General features: G+C 43.5%; 1 protein-coding gene across 11 annotated transcripts in view; it reads left to right on the forward strand.

The window, feature by feature from the left end:
• The window catches only part of ADGRL3 (adhesion G protein-coupled receptor L3), a 534652-nt gene that overhangs the window by 193917 nt on the left and 315607 nt on the right, over positions 1 to 25128 (forward strand). For all 11 annotated transcript variants that reach the window (XM_080987086.1, XM_080987079.1, XM_080987081.1 and 8 more), the window contains exon 3: positions 7452 to 7673. In XM_080987086.1, the coding sequence (XP_080843212.1) occupies positions 7616 to 7673 (58 nt within the window). In that variant the 5' untranslated portion in view covers positions 7452 to 7615. The remainder of the gene's footprint in view (positions 1 to 7451; positions 7674 to 25128) is intronic.

The following is a 25128-nucleotide window of genomic DNA, read 5'->3' on the forward strand; positions in this document are numbered from 1 at the left end:
CCTCAATCTGGCCCTGGTTGCAGATTCGATCCCCATACAGGACAGCTGCGTATTCCTGCATTGCACAGGGTTAGACTAGATGATCCTCGGGTCCCTTCCAACTCTCCAAAAAAAATGAGAGGCACAAATACAAGATGGGTGACACCTGGCTTGAGAGCAGTACATGTGAAAAGGATCTAGGAGTCTTGGTTGACCACAAACTTGACATGAGCCAACAGTGTGACGCGGCAGCTAAAAAAGCCAATGCAATTCTGGGCTGCATCAATAGGAGTATAGCATCTAGATCAAGGGAAGTAATAGTGTCACTGTATTCTGCTCTGGTCAGACCTCACCTGGAGTACTGTGTCCAGTTCTGGGCACCACAGTTCAAGAAGGACACTGACAAACTGGAACGTGTCCAGAGGAGGGCAACCAAAATGGTCAAAGGCCTGGAAACGATGCCTTATGAGGAACGGCTAAGGGAGCTGGGCATGTTTAGCCTAGAGAAGAGGAGGTTAAGGGGTGATATGATAGCCATGTTCAAATATAGAAAAGGATGTCACATAGAGGAGGGAGAAAGGTTGTTTTCTGCTGCTCCAGAGAAGCGGACACGGAGCAATGGATCCAAACTACAAGAAAGAAGATTCCACCTAAAGATTAGGAAGAACTTCCTGACAGTAAGAGCTGTTCGACAGTGGAATTTGCTGCCAAGGTGTGGTGGAGTCTCCTTCTTTGGAGGTCTTTAAGCAGAGGCTTGACAACCATATGTCAGGAGTGCTCTGATGGTGTTTCCTGCTTGGCAGGGGGTTGGACTCAATGGCCCTTGTGGTCTCTTCCAACTCTATGATTCTGCAATTCTGTGATTTTGTGTGATACCTACAGTAGTGGCTGACTCTGCCAATTGACGTGATCTCACAGGTCAACTCGTCCCAAGTTGCTACAGGCTTTATATACTAATAGTAACAACTAGAACTTGGCCCTTTAATAAATCAGCAGCCAGGGCAGATCCCTGAGCAACGGTGTTTCTTGCAACTCCCTGCCAGCCTTATTTCTGATAATTTGTTTCACTTCATCTTAATTTGAGTTTTCCACCATATAATAATCCATCCTAGTATAAATGGTGGGCCTTCAGCGTTTCTTTTTAAAGTGCCAATATTTGTGGTATTCCACATGCATTCTTAATAGAGATGGGTAAGCACTTTGCCGCTTGTCCTGGAAAGCTGTCTTGAACTTCAACCAGGCACTTTGCTCGAAAACCCTCAAGAGAAGGGAGCTGAGTGCTGGAAGCTGAATTATATATATTTATTAAAAAAAAAATACACACACACATCTGCAACTCAGCATAATAACACTTTGTGCGGCTGATGAAGCGTACTGTAGTCTGCAAAAGTTTATGCCGTAATAAATGTGTTAGTCTTTAAAGTGCCACAATTTACAAGATTCTTCTTTGCGTTTGCTCTGACATTTTCCCTCCCCTCTTTTAAAGTTCTCCTTTTCATTCCTGTTGATAAGCTACCTTTATTTTCCTCAACTTCCTTGATCCAGCTTTTTACAAAGAATCTTATTGTCTCCACAAGAAGCTATGGAAGCATGCTACATTTTTTGACAACATGGTTTCAAAGATTTTTTTCCCTATACTCCTTTATGTCATTCTGTTTTCTTCTCTTTATTTGACTATTATAACTTGAGTTGTATGCCTTTTTTTTTACTGACTACCTTCAGGTTATTTCCCTGTCTGTTTAAAAGTGAATATTTTATGTGCTTAGCTGCTTGTGGATTTCTCCCTCTTTTTCATTGTTTATACGCTATTCCCCATTTGCTTTCCATGAATTTATTGTATCAAGTACTTTAAATGTAGAGCAGAGCAATCCCAGCAAAGAAGAGCCATGTGGGTGAGAGGCACATTATTAGAATCAGAATTGTAGAGTTGGAAGGGACCACGAAGGTCATCCAGTCCAACCCCTGCAATGCAGGAATCTTTTGCCCAGCGTGGGGCTCAAACCCACAACCCTGAGATTAAGAGGTGCTCTACTAACTGAGCTATCCCAGCTCTATTATCATTTTACTTAGTTGCTAGGTTTTGCACTTCCACGATGGGCATAAACCAGGCCTAAACTGAAGGCCCACAGTGCAAGACCTGTGCTGCTTCACATTCCCTCCCTTATAAGTAAAGGTAAAGGGACCCCTGACCATTAGGTCCAGTCGTGACTGACTCTGGGGTTGCGGCGCTCATCTCGCTTTATTGGCTGAGGGAGCCGGCGTACAGCTTCCGGGTCATGTAGCCAGCAGGACTAAGCCGCTTCTGGCGAACCAGAGCAGCGCACGGAAACGCCATTTACCTTCCCACCGGAGTGGTACCTATTTATCTACTTGCACTTTGACGTGCTTTCGAACTGCTAGGTTGGCAGGAGCTGGGACAGAGTAACGGGAGCTCACCCCGTCGCGGGGATTCGACTCCCTTATAGTCGCTCCCTTTTAACCACTTGTCTTTTGTCTCTATCCGCTTTAAGTTTCAGTGAGTTATAACCACTTTTAACTATTTGCTTTTATCCCTCTCTTCTTTAAGTCTTACATGCTTTATTTTATCTCATGTTTGTATCTCATGCTGGTCTGACCGTAATAAGGTTTGTAATATTATTTACTGAATTATTATTTATTAAATTTATATAACTACCCTTCAACTGAGGATCACAGAGCGCTTCACAACATAAAAACACGAAAGTGCAATACCGTCGTTAGTATCCACCATGAAAGTCCCAACCTGTGGAAAATTCAACAGATACTAACTGGTATCAATAGATGCTAACAATGGTATGCACTTTCATGTTTTTTTACATTGCAAAGCGCTCTGTGATCCTCTGTTGAAGGGTAGTTTGAGGCCCCCAAACAGGTGTTAATGGAAAAATCCGAGGGCTCCCTTGGACAAAAACAAAGACACCAGCCAGGATAACTTGGAGCAAAACAGCAGCCTGTAGGCTTGGCCTTTATTGAACTGTTGCAACAGGGTGCTCCCCTCACTTGCAGGAGAGAGGAGGGACACAGAAAAAATGGTGTGCAAGGTCTTATAAAGACTTTTGAAATTCCCATCCTGTAGATCAAGCCCACCCCCAGAAACATCATGCATACATCACAGAAAGGAGGGGTTGAGGGAGGAGTTGTGGTGGTAACCTGAGTGTCCTGTCACCTGGCTGGTTCCCCCTTTCCCCCTCCCCATGAGTACTTTCCAAGTGACAGAGGGGAGTTAGCAGTTTCCTGCCCCCAGAGGGAAGAGCTGATTATTGTCCTTTGTTCCAGTCTGTGCTGAATCCACTCCCATATGCAAGTTCTTTGTGACATTGATGGTCTTCTGTCTAGGACCATCAGGGTTGGCATAGCAACTGGGCAGGGCTCCTGTGGATGTGCTGGGATGTTCAAGGGATTATGGCTGGCCTGTATCAAACCTTTCCCATTTTGTAGTCCTTCCTTCATGGAGTAAAATAAAAGTGGAACAGTGCAAATCCGATGTATGGTTGATTTTCTATGAATTTATAACATAAGTGTAGCGTATGTAGTGTGTGAGTGTGTGTGAAGTTTGTACAAACTGAATGATTGGGGGGGGTGTTTCCTGCTACACAGGGCATTTCTTTTATGCAAAGCAGATGAGTCCGCTTTCTCTGCTAAGACTCCCAGCTGTCTTGGTGTACTAACCCCCTTCAGATATCATTAGCGTTCTCACCCACCCAGGGGATGTATCTAGAAATGCAGCATGGCAGCTGGCATCATCCTGCCCTACATGCGTTCCTTCATGTGTCTATCATGTTCCTGTGCGCTGAGGAATGTGAATGCACTGGGTAGAGCAGGCATCCCCAACCCTTGGCCCTCCAGATGTTTTGGACTACAATTCCCATCATCCCTGACCACTGGTCCTGTTAGCTAGGGATCATGGGAGTTGTAGGCCAAAACATCTGGAGGGCCAAAGGTTACAGTCCGCCCCTGTGATCCCTCTGTACCAGGCAAGCCCTGAACTCCTGAAGGGAGCTGGCGTGTCTCTTCACAGCATGCGTTTTAGCCGCCATATAATTCAGTGGCTGAAACCGTAGAATTATTTAGGATAAACTTACCTTTCTGGGGGGAAATAATAATGCATGGTTGTTGCCAAATTTAAAGGAAATGCACTTAGCTTTAATTGTAGCATGCCATGGATCATTAGCAAGTTGAAATCGGGGGAACGGCTTTTTGCGTGTGCATGTGCCTTCCACACCGGGCTTTATTTGGAGGAGCCGAGCATTTAATATGCTAAACCGTCTTTTACTTGTTTTATTTATATTATGACATTTAATTCTGCGGAGCTATTACAGCTGCTTTCTGAGCCTCCATTATTCATCAGCAGTGGGTGAGGGAGCCTTTCTGTTAGTTCCCTACCTCCACCACAGAAAGTCTCCTCTGTTCCTGCTTCTTTTTAGATCAACCTACAGCCTGGAGGGGATGGGGCACAGCTTGACACTTCATAGTGGGTTTTGAAGAAACACAGTACCAATTTTCAGGAGAAACTTTATTGTTCATTATAAAACTCTTGTTCCAAGTATACATTTTCTCCCCACACCCCAATTTTAGCAAAAATACATTTCCTAAGGATTCAGTGTTCCATTTAGATAAGAGATTCCAGCTTTCCCCAGATGTTGCCAGAACATTTTAATTGGGGGAGGTTTAAAGAGTGTTGTTCTTTGTGAACTCCTGTACTTTAGAAGTGGCTCAGACTCCACTCAACAAAGCTTGTTTGCTTGCTGGCAAAGATCCTTCTCCCAGTTCATGATTGTATCTGTATGTAGAGCAAGAGATCCCTCCACATCTCCACATCTACCGAAAATCCCTTTATTAATTCATTGACCACCTCCTAGGTTGTTGGGGTTTTTTTGAAGCCTATGGGCACATATAAAACATTTTTGTACCTGAAAAGAAATTCTCATTCAGCAGTGGCAAATATGCTTCTGTTTGCCTCTGGCCTATTAGAAGTAAAATTATATTAAATGGTTTCTGAGGTGTGAAAAGGTTAACTCAAGGAGAGTCTGCAAGAAAACCACCGTAGTGTAAAACATTAATCTGTTTTACACTTAAACTTCATGTCACCCTGCAGCCAAAAATAGCAATGATCATTAAACCAAATTTGCTCCTAAACATTAACAGAAATTTATTACAACTTACAGTTCTGAAAGACAATTAAACTTGCTTTTCATGTGGAGAACATTCCCGCTGAAATTGCTTCCCAGCAGGATATTTATTTATTTATCAGTTAGCCTATTATCATGGGGGGGGGGAAATATTTTTCACATATGAACATTTTTTTTTATACAATCAATTACAGACACACCTTGATATTCTTTCAAGTTGCTCCTTTAACCCGCTTTGTTGCAAGCACAGAATATTTGTAAAAGCTGCAAAGTTTGTATTTTCTTTAAAGAAAACTAAGTCCCATTTGCACATTTGGTACAAAGACAAGATGCAGATACAACAACAAGGGCGAGTTTGAACTATTCAGCTAACCTCTAACCACAGTGTGGGCATTAACATCAGGGCTGAAGGAGTTTAGCCCTTTCCCCTCTGCCTCATCCCCCCTTAGGCTGAAGAACACACCATACATTTAAAGCACACCTCTCCCCAAATAATCATGGAAACTGCAGTTTACACCACAGAGCTACAAATCCCCACAACTCTAACAAACTACAGTTCTGGGATCAAATCAGAAACCAGGACAGCTTCTGTAAACCTGGACTGCCCCTGGAAAATAAGGACACTTGGAGGGTCTGCTGTTGATATAGCAAGATTCGGATGGGACACTGTTGGGAATCTGTGTACGTGCAGCTACTCACACAGAGTCAATTAAGGTTTGGCAGACAGCCAGAAGGCAATCTGAAGGAGTAAGTCTGCCTGGTGATAACAGAGGCATGGAGACAGCTCCCTGACTGGTCACGCTCTCTCAAGGGAGGGATAATTAATGGCCTACTAACTGGTAGTTCGTGAGTTCAGTGGTTCAGTGTGTCAGTGTAGGAGTTGTGAGTCGTGTCAGAGAGAGCTAGCATAAGATCCGTGTTCTGTTCCTGTATATAGTCCACTGTATATAATAAACACCTAACTACAAGTTCCTGGTTCCTGCTTCGTCTATCCTGTCTGCAGCCAAGTCGCCAATTGCTTCCGTGGATTCTGCGTTTACTCTGCTAGGTCTGGCTAAGGTCCAGCAACAAGCTGGAAAGTTGCGAAACACCAAATAGGTTTTGCCAGTAGACACTACCTTACTCACTCGCTGCAATCTGGTGCATGAGCCTTCAGGAGTGACTGGTGCTGGAGGGGACGGGGAATAGGTTTTATGGCCATAATATCCCTGTGGGTTGGTTGAAAAGCAGTTCAGCTCAGTTGTCAGTAGCTCTTGTTGTTGTTGTTAGCATCTACAGTCAGTCTGGGCAAATTTGTCAGATGAAACTTTCTAAAATCGATAAGTTTGGAAGGCATATCACAACTCTCTCCAGCTTCTTAAGGGCATCTTTGAATGCAGAGCCACAAACAGTATTTTAGACGTAGCCGCAGTTATATCCTTTCCATTTGATTCCATTTCTTGAAGCCCACTGACAGCCAGGCTAGGACAGCAGTCCTTGAGGATTTACTCACTGCAAACCACTTGGGTTTGTTAGGCTATCCCACCCCCACCCCCTTTTTGATTCCAGCCACATCGTAAACTTACTGCAACCATATAATGCAAAATGAGCAAGTCCCTGGACAGGGGAGGGGGGCAGCGGAGAAGATAGCAGAAGTACTTTGTTAGGGGCTCCAGAGCCCCCCTCAGGCAATTAACTTTTGTCTCAGTCTGTGCTTGCTCCTTCACATGAAAGCTGATAAATAAAATAAATCTGTGCCGCAGCCGCTGTCTCCCTCAACATCAGGTTGTCATCTGCAATATCACAATTAAAAAAAATATATAATTTACCTACTCTGAGGATTGCAAGACAAATGATTACGCACATTCGAAAAGCGCTATGTAAATGATAAGACTTTTATTTTATTTTTTTACTTATTACCCTTTTGGATTGGGAAGTGAAGCAGGGAAAGTCTTGTGCCTTGGGAGAGTTTACTTTGCTATTTTGTTTATTATACATTTACATCTGTTCAGGACTGTGGTTCAAGGACCTGTAATTAGACCTCATAAACTTGTGGAAGAAATAACAAAGCATTCTCTTTAGGTCTTGCTTTCCAGATACAAATTTCTTGATGCCTGCATGCAATCTGTGCTTCCCACAGATTCACATTAATCCTGTGCTTAAATTTCCAATAGAATGTCTGCTTCATCCTGATATATTTCTAGTTCTAATTATCGAACGGAGACATGAGCAAAGGCTTGTTGGAAAGTATTACTTGGTGCAACTGTTTGCCAAATGCACGGTGATTGTGGTGCTTAGAAACACCCAGTCTCATAACAGTTTTCTCCCTTTTCTTTTTCTTTCTAGGTCTTGAATTTTGGACACTGGGTGAGGGTGTTGGTTTAGAGGGTAGCCACCCCGTTCGGATTAAAGCGAACTATCACCTGGAGGATTACCAGCAGAGAGAAATCTTGATTCATTCTTTTGGAAACTTTCGCTGCTGAATTACCCTTAAGTTTTGGTCCACAGTCATGTGGCCGCCACAGCTGCTGTTCCTCACAATGCTCTTGGCATCCACAGTCATCCACGGTAAGTACATGAAGGGCTTATTCAGTCCTCCCCCACCCTCTCCGCCCAGCCTGCGGAGGTTGAACTCTGCTGCGGAACAGATGAAATTTCAGAAGGGTTGAGCTCCTGTTGATTTGCAGCTTCTTTAAAGATAGATAGATAGATAGATGATAGATAGGTAGATGATAGATAGATAGATAGATAGATAGATAGATAGATAGATGATAGATAGATAGATAGATAGATAGATAGATAGATAGATAGATGATAGATAGATGATAGATAGATAGATAGATAGATAGATAGATAGATAGATGATAGATGATAGATAGATGATAGATAGGTAGATGATAGATAGATAGATAGATAGATAGATAGATAGATAGATAGATAGATGATAGATAGATGGATGATAGATAGATATTGCATTGGTTATGCTGCTTCGGTTCAGAAATATAGAATGTTTGATTCAGGCAGACTATTTTTTTTTAGAAAGCCAGCACTCCACACTGTGACAAATGCAGGGTTCAATTAAGTCCACTTGTCAGTGGCAATTTCCCGCCCAATGTCTGGTGAGTGCCCCCCACATGACTTGCCCAAAGATCCCACAAAGAGTGTAAACAGATGAAATGCTTTCCTTTTCAAATGGCAGTTCAGAAAGAGCAGAGGAGACGTTTGTCTCCATTCCTTGTGGCCTTTTGCAAGCAATGGCAGTGGAGGTGTGGAGGTGCTGGAGACACCTTTCTGCAAAAGCCCAGAGGCTCAGGCGGGGGATCTCCTCAACATCTCAGGCTCAGTATTATGCCCGCATCTCCATGATGGGACACATGTTGTTGTTGTTGTTTAGTCATTTAGTCGTGTCCGACTCTTCGTGGCCCCCTAGACCAGAGCACGCCAGGCACTTCTGTCTTCCACTGTCTCCCGCAGTTTGGTCAGACTCATGTTTGTAGCTTCGAGAACACTGTCCCACCATCTCGTCCTCTGTCGTCCCCTTCTCCTTGTGCCCTCCATCTTTCCCAACATCAGGGTCTTTTCCAGGGAGTCTTCTCTTCTCATGAGGTGGCCAAAGTCTTGGAGCCTCAGCTTCAGGATCTGAGCACTAAGGGCTGATTTCCTTAAGAATGGAATGATGGGACGCATACGTATATTTAATCAAAGATCTAGAATTGCCACTACCTCTGTCAGTACCTAGCAATGTTCCCAGCTGGCAGCATCTTGCTGAGACTAATGATTTCATTGAAAAGCAAGACTGGGAAGAAGAACCTGGCTGCCAGAGAAAGTGTTTCCCTCTTTCCCCCTGCAGTAGTCAAATTTCCAGAGAGCCCTTGCCATAAATAGTGGGAGAAAATACTTGAATGGTTTGGGGACTAAGAGCCCTTTTATCTGTCAACATAAAGCACCGATGAACATTAAGTATTGGTTTTCTCTTGATCAGAGGGTGTGAGGTTTGAGGTTCCCCTTCCTGCACAGCTAATAACTGTTATCTTTGCTAGAAAGTGATTAAGGCAAGTGAGTCCCTTTTGGTTCTGCTAAACCTCTCAGCAGCTGTCTGTACTATCGACATCCTTCAATATAACCTAGCTTGGTGTCATCGCTTTATGCTGGTTCCATCACTTCCTGGGGGAGGAGTTCTAGCTAATGGTACTGGAGAACTCTCTTTGGCTTGCTGGGTTCCCAAATATTTTGTTTCTCAAGTCACTCAATAGCTACATGAAACCGCTGGGACCTGTTGTCCAGGAATTTGGAGTACAGTGTCGTCCACATAAGAATGCTCCTCAGCTCTGTTTCTCCTTTGTGTTACGTTCTGGCGTGGTGGTTGTGATACTAAATGAGTCCTTGAGGTCAGTAATGGACTGTGTGAGGGAAAACAAATGAAAGCATTATCTAGACAAGGCAGATGTGCTCCTGGACACTAGAACGGCTGATCTGGGAATAGGAGTTCAGCCTGATTTGGAAAGGGGATAGCAGTCCCCTTGAATACTCTGGTTTGCAGACTGTATCCTGGATTCTCAGGTTGCAGTTGTGGGCACTCCTGGAGAAATCAAATGTGGCTCTCGTGACTCCGCATGCCATACTTAACACCAGAGCTGGATTATTACAATGCACTTTCCTCCCTAATCATCCCCACAACTTTGTGTGAGGCCGGCTTTGAAATGTGTCTGGAAATATTGGTCCAGAATGTGGCCGATAGACTGAATCACATCACTTCCTTTCTAAGACAACTTCACTGGCTTTGGATACATATCTGGGCAAATGCTGTTTGTCCTGCGCTTCTAAAGCCCTAAACTGTCTTAAGAACCAGGATACTTGAAGGACTTTGCTCTCCTACGTGAACTTGCCCAATTAGTAAGATCTCTTCATGCCCCCACCAGCATAGTGAGTTGTGCCCAGAGAGGGCATAAAGAATTGTCTCCTTCGTGGCCACTCCAAAGCTTAAGTTTAGTACTCTCCTCTCATGCCTGTTTCACCCTCTCTGTTTTACTTCTGTTGGCATGTGAAAACATCTCCTTTCTGGCAGACATTTTTCCTGCTGAGTTGCTGGTGGGATTTAATTCCCCCTGTTCGTTTCTTTGTTTGTTCGCTCGTTTGTTTTTAAAATTATCAGCTGTCTTTTCTCCTTTAGATCAGTTTATATAGTTCTTATTGATTGGGTTTAAATATTTTGACTGTGCTGTGAGCCACCTTGGATATTTGTTAAAGGAAATACAGGATACAATTGAATAAAACAGAATATAATCTTGTCACTTTTCATTTTTCATCGAAGATTAATTAGAAATCCTAGTATACGTTATAAAAATTGAGAGATTTCAGGGGCCAGGGACATTAATGATGTTTAGTTGTTTTATTTAATTTGGCTCAAAAACACATTGTTCATTTTTCAGAAGCCAAAGGAATATTTAATTCACATAACCAAGGGATGTCTCAGAGACAGTGAGCTTTCGTGCCGAAGTGCTTAGAATTCATATTTAATTGAATTCCACTTGCACTGGAATAAACTGCAGATCTCTCTGCATAGAAACAAGGACTGTGGATCGATGGGAAGGAAAAGGAATATTTTCATCCTAAGAGAACCCTTTAGTTGTTGCAGTTGCCCATAAATGAACATGATATACAAGGATAATGACAGAAAGAACGCTGCATGTTAGACATTAGACAGTTTTCTTTTTCTTTTTTAAGGAAAACGTTTGATGTGCTTTGACAGCTGTCACACTCGAATTCAAATAAGTGTTGGGATGGAGTGGCGCAAGAAGCAGCATGAGGAGAATGTGAATGCGCAAAGCTGGCTATTGGTCCGTCCAGCCTAGAGTTGGAGGTCCCGGGCCACAGGGAGGTTAGGCTGGCCTCAGCTAGAGCCAGGGCTTTTTCGGCTGTGGCTCCAATCTGGTGGAACGCTCTGTCCCAAGAGACCAGGGCCCTGCGGGACTTGACATCTTTCCGCAGGGCCTGCAAGACAGAGCTGTTCCACCAGGCCTTGGGTCAGGGCGCAGCCTGACTCCCTCCTTTGGCAATCTTCACAGAACTTTGGCCCAATGGTTGCCATCGATTTGATTTGAATTACTTTTATAATGAAGTGATTTTAGAATGTTGTACTATTTTATTGTTGTTAGCCGCCCTGAGCCCGGCTTCGGCTGGGGAGGGCGGGATATAAATAAAAGTTATTATTATTATTATTATTATTATTATTATTATTATTAACTCTGAATAGCTTCAGCTTTTCAGGATCTGTCCCAGCCCAACCACCTGACCTTTTCTAAGAGGAAGTGCCTGGAATTCAACCTAGGGCAGACTGCATGTAAAACTTGGACTCTTACCTCTGACCCATGACCCCCTCCCCTCCCTAATGGCTTGTTTACATCATTAATATGGTCTTCATGCTATATGGAGAGCCATGATTTAAATTATTCTAAAATAAATCTTGGACTCTTCTGGTTGCAGAGAAACACTTCAGAATTCACACACAATCACACACAGAGAGAGAGAATATCTTCCATGTTTTGTTAAGAATTATGTTATTTAACTTTGAGGGTAGGTTGGAAAAAATAGAGCTGGAATTGCTCGACCTCTGGTTCTAAATTTCAGACAGGATACATATCTCCAATGTCAATGGCACTGCAGACTAAGTGGTTACAAATTCCATCATCATCATCTCCTGCTTCAGGACCCAATATAATGCCTAAAGAGGTAAAGGTAAAGGAGCCCTGGACAGTTAAGTCCAGTCAAAGGCGACTATGGGGTTGCGGCGCTCATCTTGCTTTCAGGCCGAGGGAGCTGGTGTTTGTCCACAGACAGCTTTCCGGGTCATGTGCAACGGAACACTGTGACGAAAGCCAGAGCGCACAGAAATTCTGTTTACCTTCCCGCCGCAGTGATACCTATTTATCTACTTGCACTGGCGTGCTTTTGAACTGCTAGGTTGGAAGGAGCTGGGACAGAGCAGCGGGAGCTCACCCCGTTACGGGGATTCGAACCGCCAACCTGATCAGCAAGCCCAAGAGGCACATTGGCTTAGACCACAGTGCCACCCTTGTCCCTATATATAACGCCTAACTACCTTGTCAGAAGAGAGGCTGTGGAAGGTGTGTTATCACCATTCTCTTATTCCACTGCTTCCATCCTCTTTCCACTTATCCCCCATCCGTTGTCCCCATTGTACTGTCATAAAAATGAATTTCAGATATTGTAGCTAGCAGGATGCAAACCAAGGCATGTGATAATTCCCACTTAATGAAATCCTACATCAACCTTCCCTAACCTGGTGCCTTCCACATATTTGGGATCACCGCTTCTCTCATCTCTGACAACTGCTCATCATGGTCCAAAATACCTTGATATCAGCAGGTTTGGGACAGCTGTCCTTTAGAGAGGAAAACACTCTGGTTTCATTTTCACATTGAACCAATGTTTTTTTAATTCAATACTTGCTTATTCATGAGGAATATCAATATGGGACTTAGATTACCTTCTGAATTAATATGAAAATAACACACAATAGTGTGTGCAAATCCCATCATGGTGTTGTTTCAATCGAGGAGTTTTTCATATTTACCTTCCAAATGCTTTTCATCTGCAGATTGCTAATTTGACAAATGATTTGTATTTGGGGGGGGGTGATGGTTCTGAAAAGCCTGTTTTGATTTATCAGATACGGATGGAAATAGCCTGCATTTGCATTTTGAACTGATTAGTGAAGCAGTGATTTAGCAGTAAACAAAGTTGTATTTTCCCCCCCATATCGTCAGACTAATTCTGCTCTAGTTTCAGCTGTGTGCCTGCTCTGAGCATCATATTTCCTAGGCAAAACAGTTAACACTGTTTTGGATATCTGCACTGAACAGTTCTGAACTGATGTTTTGTACTTTTTCACATGTGTAACATTCAGTGCATATTAAAAACACTGCATACTTTGGTGTAAAGGTTCTTCAGTGATATTCATCTGCTGTGCTCAGTGCTTTTTTCTAGAAAAAGAGGTGCAGGAACCCCCACCATTTTTGGACGGGCAACCCTAAGTCGTTGAGCATCTTTCAGGAGGACACCTAAAGTCCTAGCCTTGCATATGATTAGTCCATGTGCTCAATAATATAAACATTTAGTCCTCATTGCCTACTAAAGCCCAAGAATATGCATCTGAACTAAACGCAGATTCACCCCTTTGATGGTGCCAAATAAATAGATAAAAGCATAACTTTTATTTTATTTATTAAGTTTGTATACAGTGGTACCTCTGGATGCAAACGGGATCCATTCCAGAGCCCCGTTCGCATCCTGAAGTGAACGCAACCCACATCTGTGCATGCATGGGTCACAATTCGCCACTTCCACGCGTGCGCATGACATCGTTTTGAGCGTCTGCGCATGCACGAGCAGCGAAACTCGGAAGTTACCCGCTCCATTCCTTCCGGGTCGCTGCGGAGCACAACCTGAAAATATTCATCCCGAAGCTACTTCAACCCAAGGTATGACTGTACTGCGCTTCATAATCTTAGGAGTTGTAGTCCAAGAAAGCCTGGAGGAAGCAAGTATCTGTAGTGCATTCTTCCTACATGTGTTCTGAGACTACACTGTTTCCTGCAAAGTGCCCTTTCTTATCGAAAGAGCTCTCCCAGGGAGCTCTCTCACTCACGGTCAAGAGTGAACATGGAGCACTGGTACCAAACTGTATATCATGGGCCAGGAGTTGGCTTCACCTGCTGAGCAGCAGCCTGAAGGAACAGAAGGTGAAGTGACTCCACCGGCTGCTGCTGAGAACCAGCTGGCTCCAGCTTTCTTAAGCAGGGCTTCCAGCCTAAGTCAGTTGCTGGAAACAACATTTGTTGTTCCTGACTAGACCTTGCTGCTTCTTGCTTCTCATTGCCTTTCTTGACCCCGGATCATCTGACTACGTGAACTGAGATACTCCTGACCTTAGGACTGGACTGGACTTTGTATATGGTCTCTGCCTCCAGGCAAGTACCCCCCTGAGACTTGGCTGGCTTCTCCATCCACTGAGCTCCACCATGGCTGGCAGCACAGGACTACGACACTGTATGGGAAACAGCCCTACTAGAAAAGCGAACCAACAAATTGAAATTAGCACGGGGACAAGCAAAAGAAGATTCTGTACTAGATCATGGATTGCAGTTAGGAGAACATTATACTTTCATAACCATTTCTCAGACATGTTCTACCAAAAAGGCAAAAAGGGGCAGCATCAATGACATTTTAGGGGAGTAATAAATAGGCTTATTCTAAACTCACCCAGAATCTGCTTCCATTCCCTATGCTAGCATAATGATATGCTAACAAGAGAGGTAGTGCAAGTTAAAAAAACTATTTCTGAACTCAATAGACCAGGCATAGGCAAACTCGGCCCTCCAGGTGTTTTGGGACTACAACTCCCATGACCCCTAGCTATCAGGACCAGTGGTCAGGGATGATGGGAATTGTAGTCCCAAAACATCTGGAGGGCTGAGTTTGCCTATGCCTGCAATTGACAGCTAAAATACGCTGCCCTTACCTTCTCCCACTCCATACCTGCACTGCCAAATTGGAATTCTCATTGGTGATGTATCTAAGATCCCAAATCCTAAAACACTAAATTGAGCATGATACTGTCACTCAGTTCAATCTTAGTGCTTATATTTACATGTATTTGCATGTTAGTCCAGGAACATTTTATACCAGATTGACAGGATTCACACTGAAAGGGAGATTTATGGTTTGATTCAAACTATGCTTACCTGGAAGCGAGTCCAGTTCATTACAATCAGACTTGCTTCTAAAAGCTCAGGACTGGGCTATTAAATTGCTGTGATACGCTCTCTTGCCTAGAATTGAACATAATGACACTTCCTTGTAAATAAATATGCATAGGCTCCAGCTGTTAATATGCTAAAGGACGGAAAGGGGACAGTGGAATAATGCAGCGTTTTAAGAGCCGAGTGAAAGACAATAACTGTGAAAAAGATTTATTCTGAAATTCCATTATTAAGAACTGTAACGTTTTGTTTGTCAGAAAAAATACATGGAGATGTGTTCATAACAGTAGCTTACAAATAGTTACTGGAATTTGCAGTAAGATACCATTACGGGGGGGGGGGGGCATTCAGAGATGTCATCTAGTAATTGGTGCATTGCTGGCAAAGCTGAAGGCATGATTTTTCTCTTGCTATTCTATGACTTGTTACTCTATGTACAAGGAAATGGAGCTTGTTACAGTTTCACACCACATAAGAATTTGGGCTAAAATGGAGATGTAGAATTCAACATTTTGATATACTGTTGTATGTTCCAGCCTTCTCTAATTGGAAGTCACAAAAATCGCCCTTGGAATTTGACATGGATATCCCGGCCAACCAATTTGTTCTAATTTTTTAATGCTTTCTCTGCTGCATAGAGAGGCATGTCATTATTTTTAGCATGGATGGATTTACAATGTTGTAATTCAAGAATGTCATCAGTGGTATGTGAAATCATTTATTATATTAGGGTTTTTTAGGCCTTTCTGTGCAGTGCTTTTGGCAAAACACCCAGTTTGTCATGACACATCTCTGTATACAGAATCCATAATGCCAGAACGCTTGCACAAAGCAATCTAATTCCATAATTGAATCAGTTTCCATAGATCAAAACAGCCAGGTCATATTGTTTCTGAAACGTAATTTGGAATAATCTTGACTACATGGAAATTTCAAAATCTAAAATGCATTCTTGGTTTTTCTTCTTCCTGTCTTCCAACTTATTTGTTAGATTAGTATTCAAATACAGTCTGTATTTGAGATTTCCATTCCTCGCTAGCAATTGTGTAAGTCAATCACAGTCCCCTAGGGCTTTATAACAAAGGCTTTAAACCCTGTTCATTCAACTGGAGGTGAAAGAGCCCAAAAGGGTTCTTTGATATCAGAGAATCTACTCACTATGTTAGATTTGGAAATGAACTCCTGAAAAGCCTTTCCACACCAGACTAACATTTCATGGTGCCATCACTTTGGGGCGGGCGGATGCAGTACTCACTCTAACTACAATGTAATATAACTGAGATAATGCTGTTTTTACCCTGGGTAGAGAGGTTGTTGCATGTTGGAGTATTTTATCACATATGGCTGCGCAAATGACATTGGTCCTTGTAGGAGTGACGTAACGCCTGGTGATGGATGCCACAACCCTACTTCAGCTCACATTGTCATAGCCCTAAAATCAATTCAGACCGCAAAGAGAGGTGTTGTGCCTCAGTTGTGCCTGGCTTTTTACCTTGCAGCTGCCTCAGGTCCAATGCTGACATTCTTATTATTAGAAAAATGGTCTCATGGTGCTGGTGGAACTTCTGCCACCATTGTATCATCTAGCTTTCACACTTGGGCTTCGCATTAGATGGCCTCACTGACAAGGCCTCTTCCCTTGTTTCTTTTGTTGCCCCCCATCTCCCTTGCCACCCAACATCTTAGGAGTCCATTCAGGATCTCTGAACAGCCAAGGCATAAACTTGTGTTCAGAATATTCACTTATGCATAAGGACATAAGAAGTGACTTGTAAAATCAGACCAAAATCCACCTAGTTAAACATTCTTTGCAAGAAGCTCAGCACTAGAAGATCAAGCAGATATTGGCCAGTGGTCAACTGAAGGCCCGCACTCGGCCTTCTCCTTTCCTCCCTTACTGCAGTAGGAGATTAAAAAATATGCAGTGTTCTATCCACATGGTCTCTTGTGGCAGATGCCTCCAGGCATGTACTATATTCATCTGTCTGGAATAAAAGGGCTTCCTCAATTCTCAAGGACTTTTAAGGACATTGGTTTGCTTACATTATTTATAGGTCACAGGATAAACAGTTGTTTTTCCTCTCTTGTTTTTGTAAGGGTCAAGGAACAAGTTAGTAGTCAGGACCAAATAATAACCAAGCATACAATAATATAGTGAAGTTCAGGAAGACACAGTTGCAAGGGAACATAAAGTCCTTTATAGTCTTTTTTGCCCAGAGGTAGGCAGTGTTAGTTCAGGCCCAGAAGTTGAGTGATTCACCAGGACTTAAGTAGTTCACCAGTAGATCCTAACCATGTCTCCTGTCAGGACATTGTTGGCTATTCTGGATTCTACAAGGCTATTACAACATCATTTACTACAACTTTAGGAGGAGATGGGAGCACAGAATTTTTCCAGGCACCTCTGTAGTTTCAAGGGAGATGCTACACCATCAAAACACTGGTTCAGCTCAAAGCAGTGGTACCTCGGGTTACAGACACTTCAGGTTACAGACTCTGCTAACTCAGAAATACTACTTCGGGTTAAGAACTTTGCTTCAGGATGAGAACAGAAATCGCACGACGACGGCAGCGGGAGGCCCCATTAGCTAAAGTGGTACCTCAGGTTAAGAACAGTTTCAGGTTAAGAACGGACCTCCAGAACGAATTAAGTTCTTAACCAGAGGTACCACTGTACTGACTGTGAACACCTCTGTGCTGTCTGAATTAATTTGTTTGCTCACATCTAATTCATTACCAGTTCCAAATAATGGTTCGGGGCCTTCACAGCTCTTCTGAAAAAAGCATTGAAAGAAGAAACAGAGTTGGTTGTCATTGGGGGGACACTGAACTACAAAACTCCAGATGATCTCCCCCAGCAGTTAAATAGATGTTAAATAGCATTGGGGGTGGGGGGAGGATGAGAGAGAACTCTGAGGGATAGCATAGGTTCATGGCAAACAGGAGTCCCCCGACACCACCTTCTGAAACTGATCCTTCAGGGAGTATTGGAGCCACCATAATACTATGTTCTCAAGTTGCTTCCTGACAAAGTGGTGAATAGTATTGGAAGTCACTGAGAGGTCCATCTGAACCAGCAGGATAGGCTCCCCATGTCCAATTCCTGGTTTAAGTAATCCTCCAAGGCAGGTTGAAAGGAATCCAGATTAATACATCTGTTTTTGTCAATTCTGTTCTGTTCTCTTCTATTCTATGTTATTCATTTTACTTATTAAATTTGTATACCGCCCTTCATCCGTAGATCTCAGGACAGTTCACAGCATAAAGATACAAGATAAAACCACAAAATACATACTAAAAGCAAGAAGAAAAACAAAGCAAAGCAATAAACCCACCTCCCCCTTAATCCAGAAGAACCTGGAACCGAGGCCACCACATGTTCAAGAACCTTGCTCCCAAACAGAAAGTTAAGATGCCGGCCATAATTTTTCCAAAAAGGGTTGGGAGTGCTGTTCTCCAATCTGTTTTCCACTCTGACAAAGTGCATTAAACCAAAAATTCATCATTTCATAGGTCTCAAGAGCACAAACTAGATCTTTCTTACTAGAAAGTCGGAGGCTTTGTTTATTCCTTTCCCACTTAGTGCTGTGTCAAAAAAATGCCATCAACACTTTCTCCTGGTGGCTGCAGGAGATAATTGGCTTGATATACAAGGACCCCCTTGGCGTCACAGCACATGCCTTGAGATTGGGCAGCTGCCACAGTGGCATTTAGGGCTTGTTTTTCTCTCCGCTGCGAGTTCCATCAGGCAGCAACTCAGCAACTTGGTTCATACTTTTGCTTCAGTGGTTACTGCCTTTTGCAGAACAGTTTGCCCTCCTTTCTTGCCCAAGATCAGAAATTTCTAGGTATTAAGGGAAATAAATCCTGTGTTCTCCAAAGGAGGAAGGAGGGCATTCAGGTACCCTTTGGGATCTATCAGAGCAGTTTATGAGGAGCCGAGTTGGAATACAGGCTGTTCTCCCCCGTCTTTTGTGGGAGCAGTTTGTCCTTCTGGGTGATAAGCATTTGTGAAGAGGCCGATAGGCTTTCTTGGAATAATCTTCTTTTCCGCCTCTCTTCTGATTTTTTTGCTTCTGATCTTTTCTCTCTCTGCCTGTGCCAGCAATGTTGGCAAGTTACTGTTCTTGTTGGCTGTTATTTTCCTTGAAATTCCTTGGTTCTGCTTCCTGGTGAGATGGAAGGGGATATCTCAGATGACATCTAAATGTTCTATTTCTTTCTCTAAGAACAGGAATATGTGGTATATAAAACAGTCTGCTTCCCTTTTGCCCAGATAGGGTGACCTCCATAACCTAAATTAGTTGATATAGGCAAGTATTGATTAACTTCTGTTGTGGGCATTTAAAAAAAATAATCTCATTGATTTGAAATTTACTTGTGTTCATACGTCAATCTCCCCACCCCCACTTTCTTCCAGCAAAAAACGACCCTTGAGTTTCCATAGGACCTTCCTCTTTCCACAAAGACTTGCTATGTATTATATTTATTATTAATTCCTATTCTTATTTGCATTTATATCCACTACTTTTTCCCCCAAGGAGCTCAAAGTGGTGTACATGGTTCTCCCTCATCTCATTTAACCCCAACAATCACTTGAGGTAGGTTAGGCTGAGAGGCAGTTACTGCCCCAGGTCTCCTGGTGAGCTTCATGGCTGAGTAAGGATTTGATCTCTGGTCTTTCAGGTCACCATCCAACATTCTTAAACACTGTACAGTGGTACCTCGGGTTACAGATGCTTCAGGTTACAGTCGGTTCAGGTTACAGACTCCGCTAACCCAGAAATAATACCTTGGGTTAAGAACTTTGCTTCAGGATGAGAACAGAAATTGTGCTCTGGTGGCGCAGCAGCAGCAGGAGGCCCCATTAGCTGAAGTGGAACCTCAGGTTAAGAACAGTTTTAGGTTAAGAATGGACCTCCGGAACCAATTAAGTACGTAACCAGAGGTACCACTGTACAGTCATACCTCATGTTACGTCCGCTTCATGTTACGTTCTTTCAGGTTACGTCCCATGGCAACCTGGAAGAACCGGAAAGGGTTACTTCCGGGTTTCGCCGCATGTGCAGATGTGCAAAATGACGTCACGCACATGCGCAGAAGCGGTGAATCTCAACCCACGCGTGCACAGGCGCGCCGCTGCAGGTTGCGTTGTTTTCATGTTGCGAATGGGCCTCTGGAACGGATCCCGTTTGCAACCAGAGGTACCACTGTATATGGATTGGACAGTACAATCCTATACATGTCAACTCAGAAATAAGGTTACTCCAAGACTAGGTTCCTGCAATGCGCTCTGTGTGGGTTTTCCCTTGTGCTTTGATCCTAAAGGTGGAGTTGGTGCAGGCTGCTGCTGCATGATTGCTAAGAGGAGAGAGACCCTATCAACATATAACACCTCCACTCGGAGACCTGTGGTGCTTGCGAGTTTGCTACCAGGCAAAATTCATGGTTTTACTATTAGTATATAAAGCCCTTAGCAGCTTGGCACCAGTTTACCTGCAAGATTGCCTTGCCCCATATAAGTCCACCTACTGAGTCTGTGGAACTGGCACTGTTTGCAGGTGCCACATAATACCCATTCTGCGTTTGTAAGAAATTGATCTTTTACTGTGGCAGCACCTGCATTTTGGAACTCACTGCTTATTGACATCAGGCCTGCTAAAATCGTTTTTATTTAGGCAAGACTAAAATTAGAATGAGGGAAGCGGGTGGCGCTGTGGGTTAAACCACAGAGCCTAGGACTTGCTGATCAGAAGGTCGGCGGTTCGAATCCCCGTGACGGGGTGAGCTCCCATTGCTCGGTCCCTGCTCCTGTCAACCTAGCAGTTCGAAAGCACGTCCAAGTGCAAGTAGATAAATAGGTACCACTCCGGCGGGAAGGTAAACGGCATTTCCATGTGCTGCTCTGGTTCACCAGAAGCGGCTTAGTCATGCTGGCCACATGACCCGGAAGCTGTACGCCGGCTCCCTCGACCAATAAAGCGAGATGAGCGCCGCAACCCCAGAGTTGGTCACGACTGGACCTATGGTTAGGGGTCCCTTTACCTTTACCTAAAATTAGAATGTTGACGTGTGTAATGGCTGCTTGCTAGCTAAACACAATAAATCGAACTGAACTGAAGTGTCATGTGTTTTAATCTGGTTTTTAGCTTATTGTTCATTTTAATTATTTTTGAATGTTTTGAATGTTTCTAACTGGTGGGTTTTTTTACTGATTATTTTATTGCTTTATTCCTTTTGTAAACGGCTTTGAAGACAGAACACAATCACATACTACTTGTTGCTTAACCCACCTCGTAGTAATTCCAGTGATAGATCACTTTTTGTCCATTGTGGCAGAGAGTTCACCTCTCTTGCTTTGATATAATATGATGCAAACTATTCGTTATCCTTAAATAACTGAAAGGGAGAAAATGTGCAACCTGCTTAAATATTTGTAATTCACCCTCAAAGCATTTCACCTTCTTTGATCTAGAAAAGTTTGAGATGATTTGGAGAAACAGAGGAATAGAAGGATATTGTTTCTTTATGGTTATACCTAAGCTTTGTCATCACTGGAAATATATGCCAATTGTGAAATTACCCTGGCTGCCATTTCCCTTCCTGTGGGAGGGAGGGATGAGGCAACCAGATGATTGTGTGAAACAAGCCAATGGTTTTATATTTAAACACATTTTATATTTCAACAAATTTGCTTTACTGCCTAGGAATAATGACCCCAAACCCATAATGCTCATAAGAGCATTTGACTTAGTTCCATGCAATTAAAAATCTCAACCTACAGGTATGTTCCAACATGTTCTGTTGCAGGTACCGGGCAGGGAAAGGGAAAATTCAAAGGCCACTTAACAGTGCTCCGGTTGTTTGAAAAGCCGATAAAAGTTTTAGTATATGGAATTTATGTATAATTTATGAATTTGTGGAATATTTAGGAACATTGCGTTGGCATTTGGGAGCAGTGAAAGGTGTGTAAGTAAACGCACCAGTCCCATCTTTCCAGCTGTTCTGAACAAGTTGAATTAATGGTCTTCCTTCCTACGTGGATTTCTCTTATCATTGGCCCTTTGTGTGTGCTTGAAGTGCTCTCATAAAACCTTGCTGAGAAATCTTTCCCCAAGGAAACAGTAGAGGAATATAATTTTCATTTTAGAGTACATTTGTTACCCTCCAGCTTCTTCCTGAAGTGAAACTCAACTGTGTTTTTTTATCAAGTGAGAATGCTTTCAAATTAAAGCTGCTTTAGCCATTGATTTAGGACCAATTCTTAGGTTACTCTTTGTGTATGGAATTTATCCTTGTGTACCAAAAAAGAGGAACCCCCAAGCCCTTCATATAAACAATAAAAGAACTGCCATGTGAGGCTTGAGATGAGAAGCCCAAACCTGCATGTTCTTGCTCCTTGTGAGATCAGCATCCGTATTTGTTCAGTCGTGCCTGCCCCATTCATGTATGAAGCGAAAATCAGGAAGGCTGTGTCTGGAGCAATCCAGAAGTAATTGCACCATTCAAGTTGGAATTAATTCTTAATTAGCAGGAGCACAATCTGCGCAGACTTGGTGGGCTGCCAGGCCTAATGAGCACAGCAGCTCATCCCTGGTAGGTCTTGCCCCATGGATCATTTGCCAAGACTGGAAATCCCCGCCTCCCACAGCTGTCTGAAGTTCTCTTCTCTCCAGGATTTTCCCCTAGCGCTTGGAGATTGCGCCTCCGAGCAGCCAACCTTTCATCTTCCGTTTTCATGTCTCTTATGGTTCTGGGAGCGGAGCTTGTCGCAGCAGGAGGGGGAGACACCTGTGACTCTTCACCATCTTGACTCATCACTGCCTCTTGGCCTCCCTCATACTACTCTCCAGCTTCAACTTCTGCATCTGATTCTGGGCTGTTGTCTGCCACAGACTCTCCCCGCTCCCTAAACCCTGTTACCTCTTCAGCTTCCAACACTTCCTCTTCCCAGTCTGCTCCCTCTTCACCCTCTGACCACTTGTCGTCATCCCACCACCACTCCCTGAGCTCTGAGCCGTCTTCTTTGGTGGTTCCCCAGCTGGTTATTTCCACCATTCCTTTGTGTCCAACCAGTCCATGACAGGCTAACTTTTGCAATTAATGGGTATATGCACAAGCAGAACAGAATCCTTCCTGACCTGATCTTTCTATGCTCTGTTGCCCTAGGCACTTTTTCTCCCAGTCCAGCTTGCTTGACATACTCAGGATGAAAGGGGGGGGGTCTGGGTGATGAATTATCTGTTTGCTTCATGGACACCCTCCCTTTATTTCTGTAAACTGCTTTGCGGTGGGGGGTTTTAAAAAAAGAAGAAGTGGTATATAATTTTTTTTTGAAACATCATAAAATCACATCTGGTCAAGTGCTTTGTTCTGGCGTAAGAAATTGTCAAGCATGGTGTCCCCATGTCAGTAACAAACAATACAGTGGTACCTCGGGTTTTATACGCTTAAGTTACAGACTCCGCTAACCCAGAAATAGTACCTCGGGTTAAGAACTTTGCTTCAGGATGAGAACAGAAATCGTGCTCCGGTGGCAGTGGGAGGCCCCATTAGCTAAAGTGGTGCTTCAAGTTAAGAACAGTTTCAGGTTAAGAACGGACCTCCAGAACGAATTAAGTACTTAACCCGAGGTACCACTGTATATATAGGCAGGGTAGGAATTGGGGACATAATGAGATGGGGAAAATGTTTAAAAGGATGCTCCACAAAAGTCCAGAAGTATTTCTTTTAGGATTAATTGAGTCAAGTGTACAAAAGCAGAGGTTTTCAACCTTTTTGAAGCCATAGCTCCCTTGAACAACTAGATTCCTTCTGCGGCACCCCTGTAGGGCTCAGGAGCCCAGTTGTGTCACCCCTTGCCTGCAGACCTGGCAGCCTCTCACCCTTTTTCAAACACCCTCCTTTGTGGAGTGTTCCCTCTGCCTCCTCTGCTCTCCCCTCTCCTTGGGAGTCCTCTGGGCAGCTGCTGCTGCTGCTGTCCTTGGTCTCTGAGCCCCAAAGAGAGCCACCATTTGCCTGCAGATCTTGAAGCCAGGGCTGCTGCAATAAACAGCTGTGCAAGCCTTTGGGAGGCAGAGAGGCAAGAGGGCATCAGAGGAGGGAGGGAAGGAAAGGGGGACAGAGGCCAGTGTTGTCCGCGGCACCCCTGACCACCATTCAAGGCACCCCAGGGTGCCACGGCACACTGGTTGAAAACCACTGTACTAAAGAATCGAAGGAGTTTGTTTTTGTATGGTACTCATGCAGCCCGAATTCTATATGCTAAAAATGGCAGGAGGGGGCAGTTCCCACGAAAGGAGTGGCAGTCGAAACTGATGGAGTATGCAGAATTAGCAAGTCTAACCAGTAGAATTAGAGACCAAGACAAAACAGCCTTTAAGGAAGATTGGAAAATGTTTGTAGATTATATGAAGAATTATTGTAAACAGGTTAAATCGCTAGTAGGTTTCGGATAAATTCAGCACTAAAAGGATATTGAGAATAAAATGAGAAGAAGCTATGGATTGATTATAATACACAGCAACAATTGGTAGTCAGTGAAACCATGGAAGGGTGGAAGGGAAGTCAATGGTTAACGTATTGCTTATTATCAGTGTGTGAGTAACTGTATTGTTGAGAAATTATAAATACAATATTTAAAAATGGAACTGGGGACATACACACCGGAAAATACTCTGGCCCAGCCCAAGTCGCACAAAGGCATTATTCTTCAGGAGCTCAGAAAAGTCCACCATGATCCTAGTAAGATGGGTTCACAAAGTTATGTGTGCCAGTAAATCCCAGTGATCCACTCAGCCTTCTGCTATTCATGAGGCATCCCAGAAAGCCCACGGCACACAGTCCATAAGAAGAAGAGCAATTACACAGCATCGTGTAATTACACACCTTTTCCTGCTCAAATGGTCATGAAAGAAGGCTCTTCACCTGTTCATGGTTACTATCTAGAGATCTGTAGGTGCAGGAACAGTGCCAGAACGGGGCAGTCAATGTATGTTAGGGATCGATGAGTCGATAACGACAACAACAGTGTCTCTTAACTCCTCCAAATACGCACATGCTGATAAACACCCGCTACCATTTCAAGCCCTCCTTGGATGGTTGTCACAAAACACAGATGGCCATTGGCTGCCCTGAAGAGTAATCCAGATTGCCAGAACAGCTGGCATATAACCAGAGCTTCTAGAATCCAGCCAAAACAACAGATATCAGTGTAATGGTTCATTTTGCCACGTCTCTGG

Source organism: Podarcis pityusensis (assembly GCF_964106645.2).
Source record: "Podarcis pityusensis genome assembly, chromosome: 17".
NCBI lineage: Eukaryota > Metazoa > Chordata > Lepidosauria > Squamata > Lacertidae > Podarcis > Podarcis pityusensis.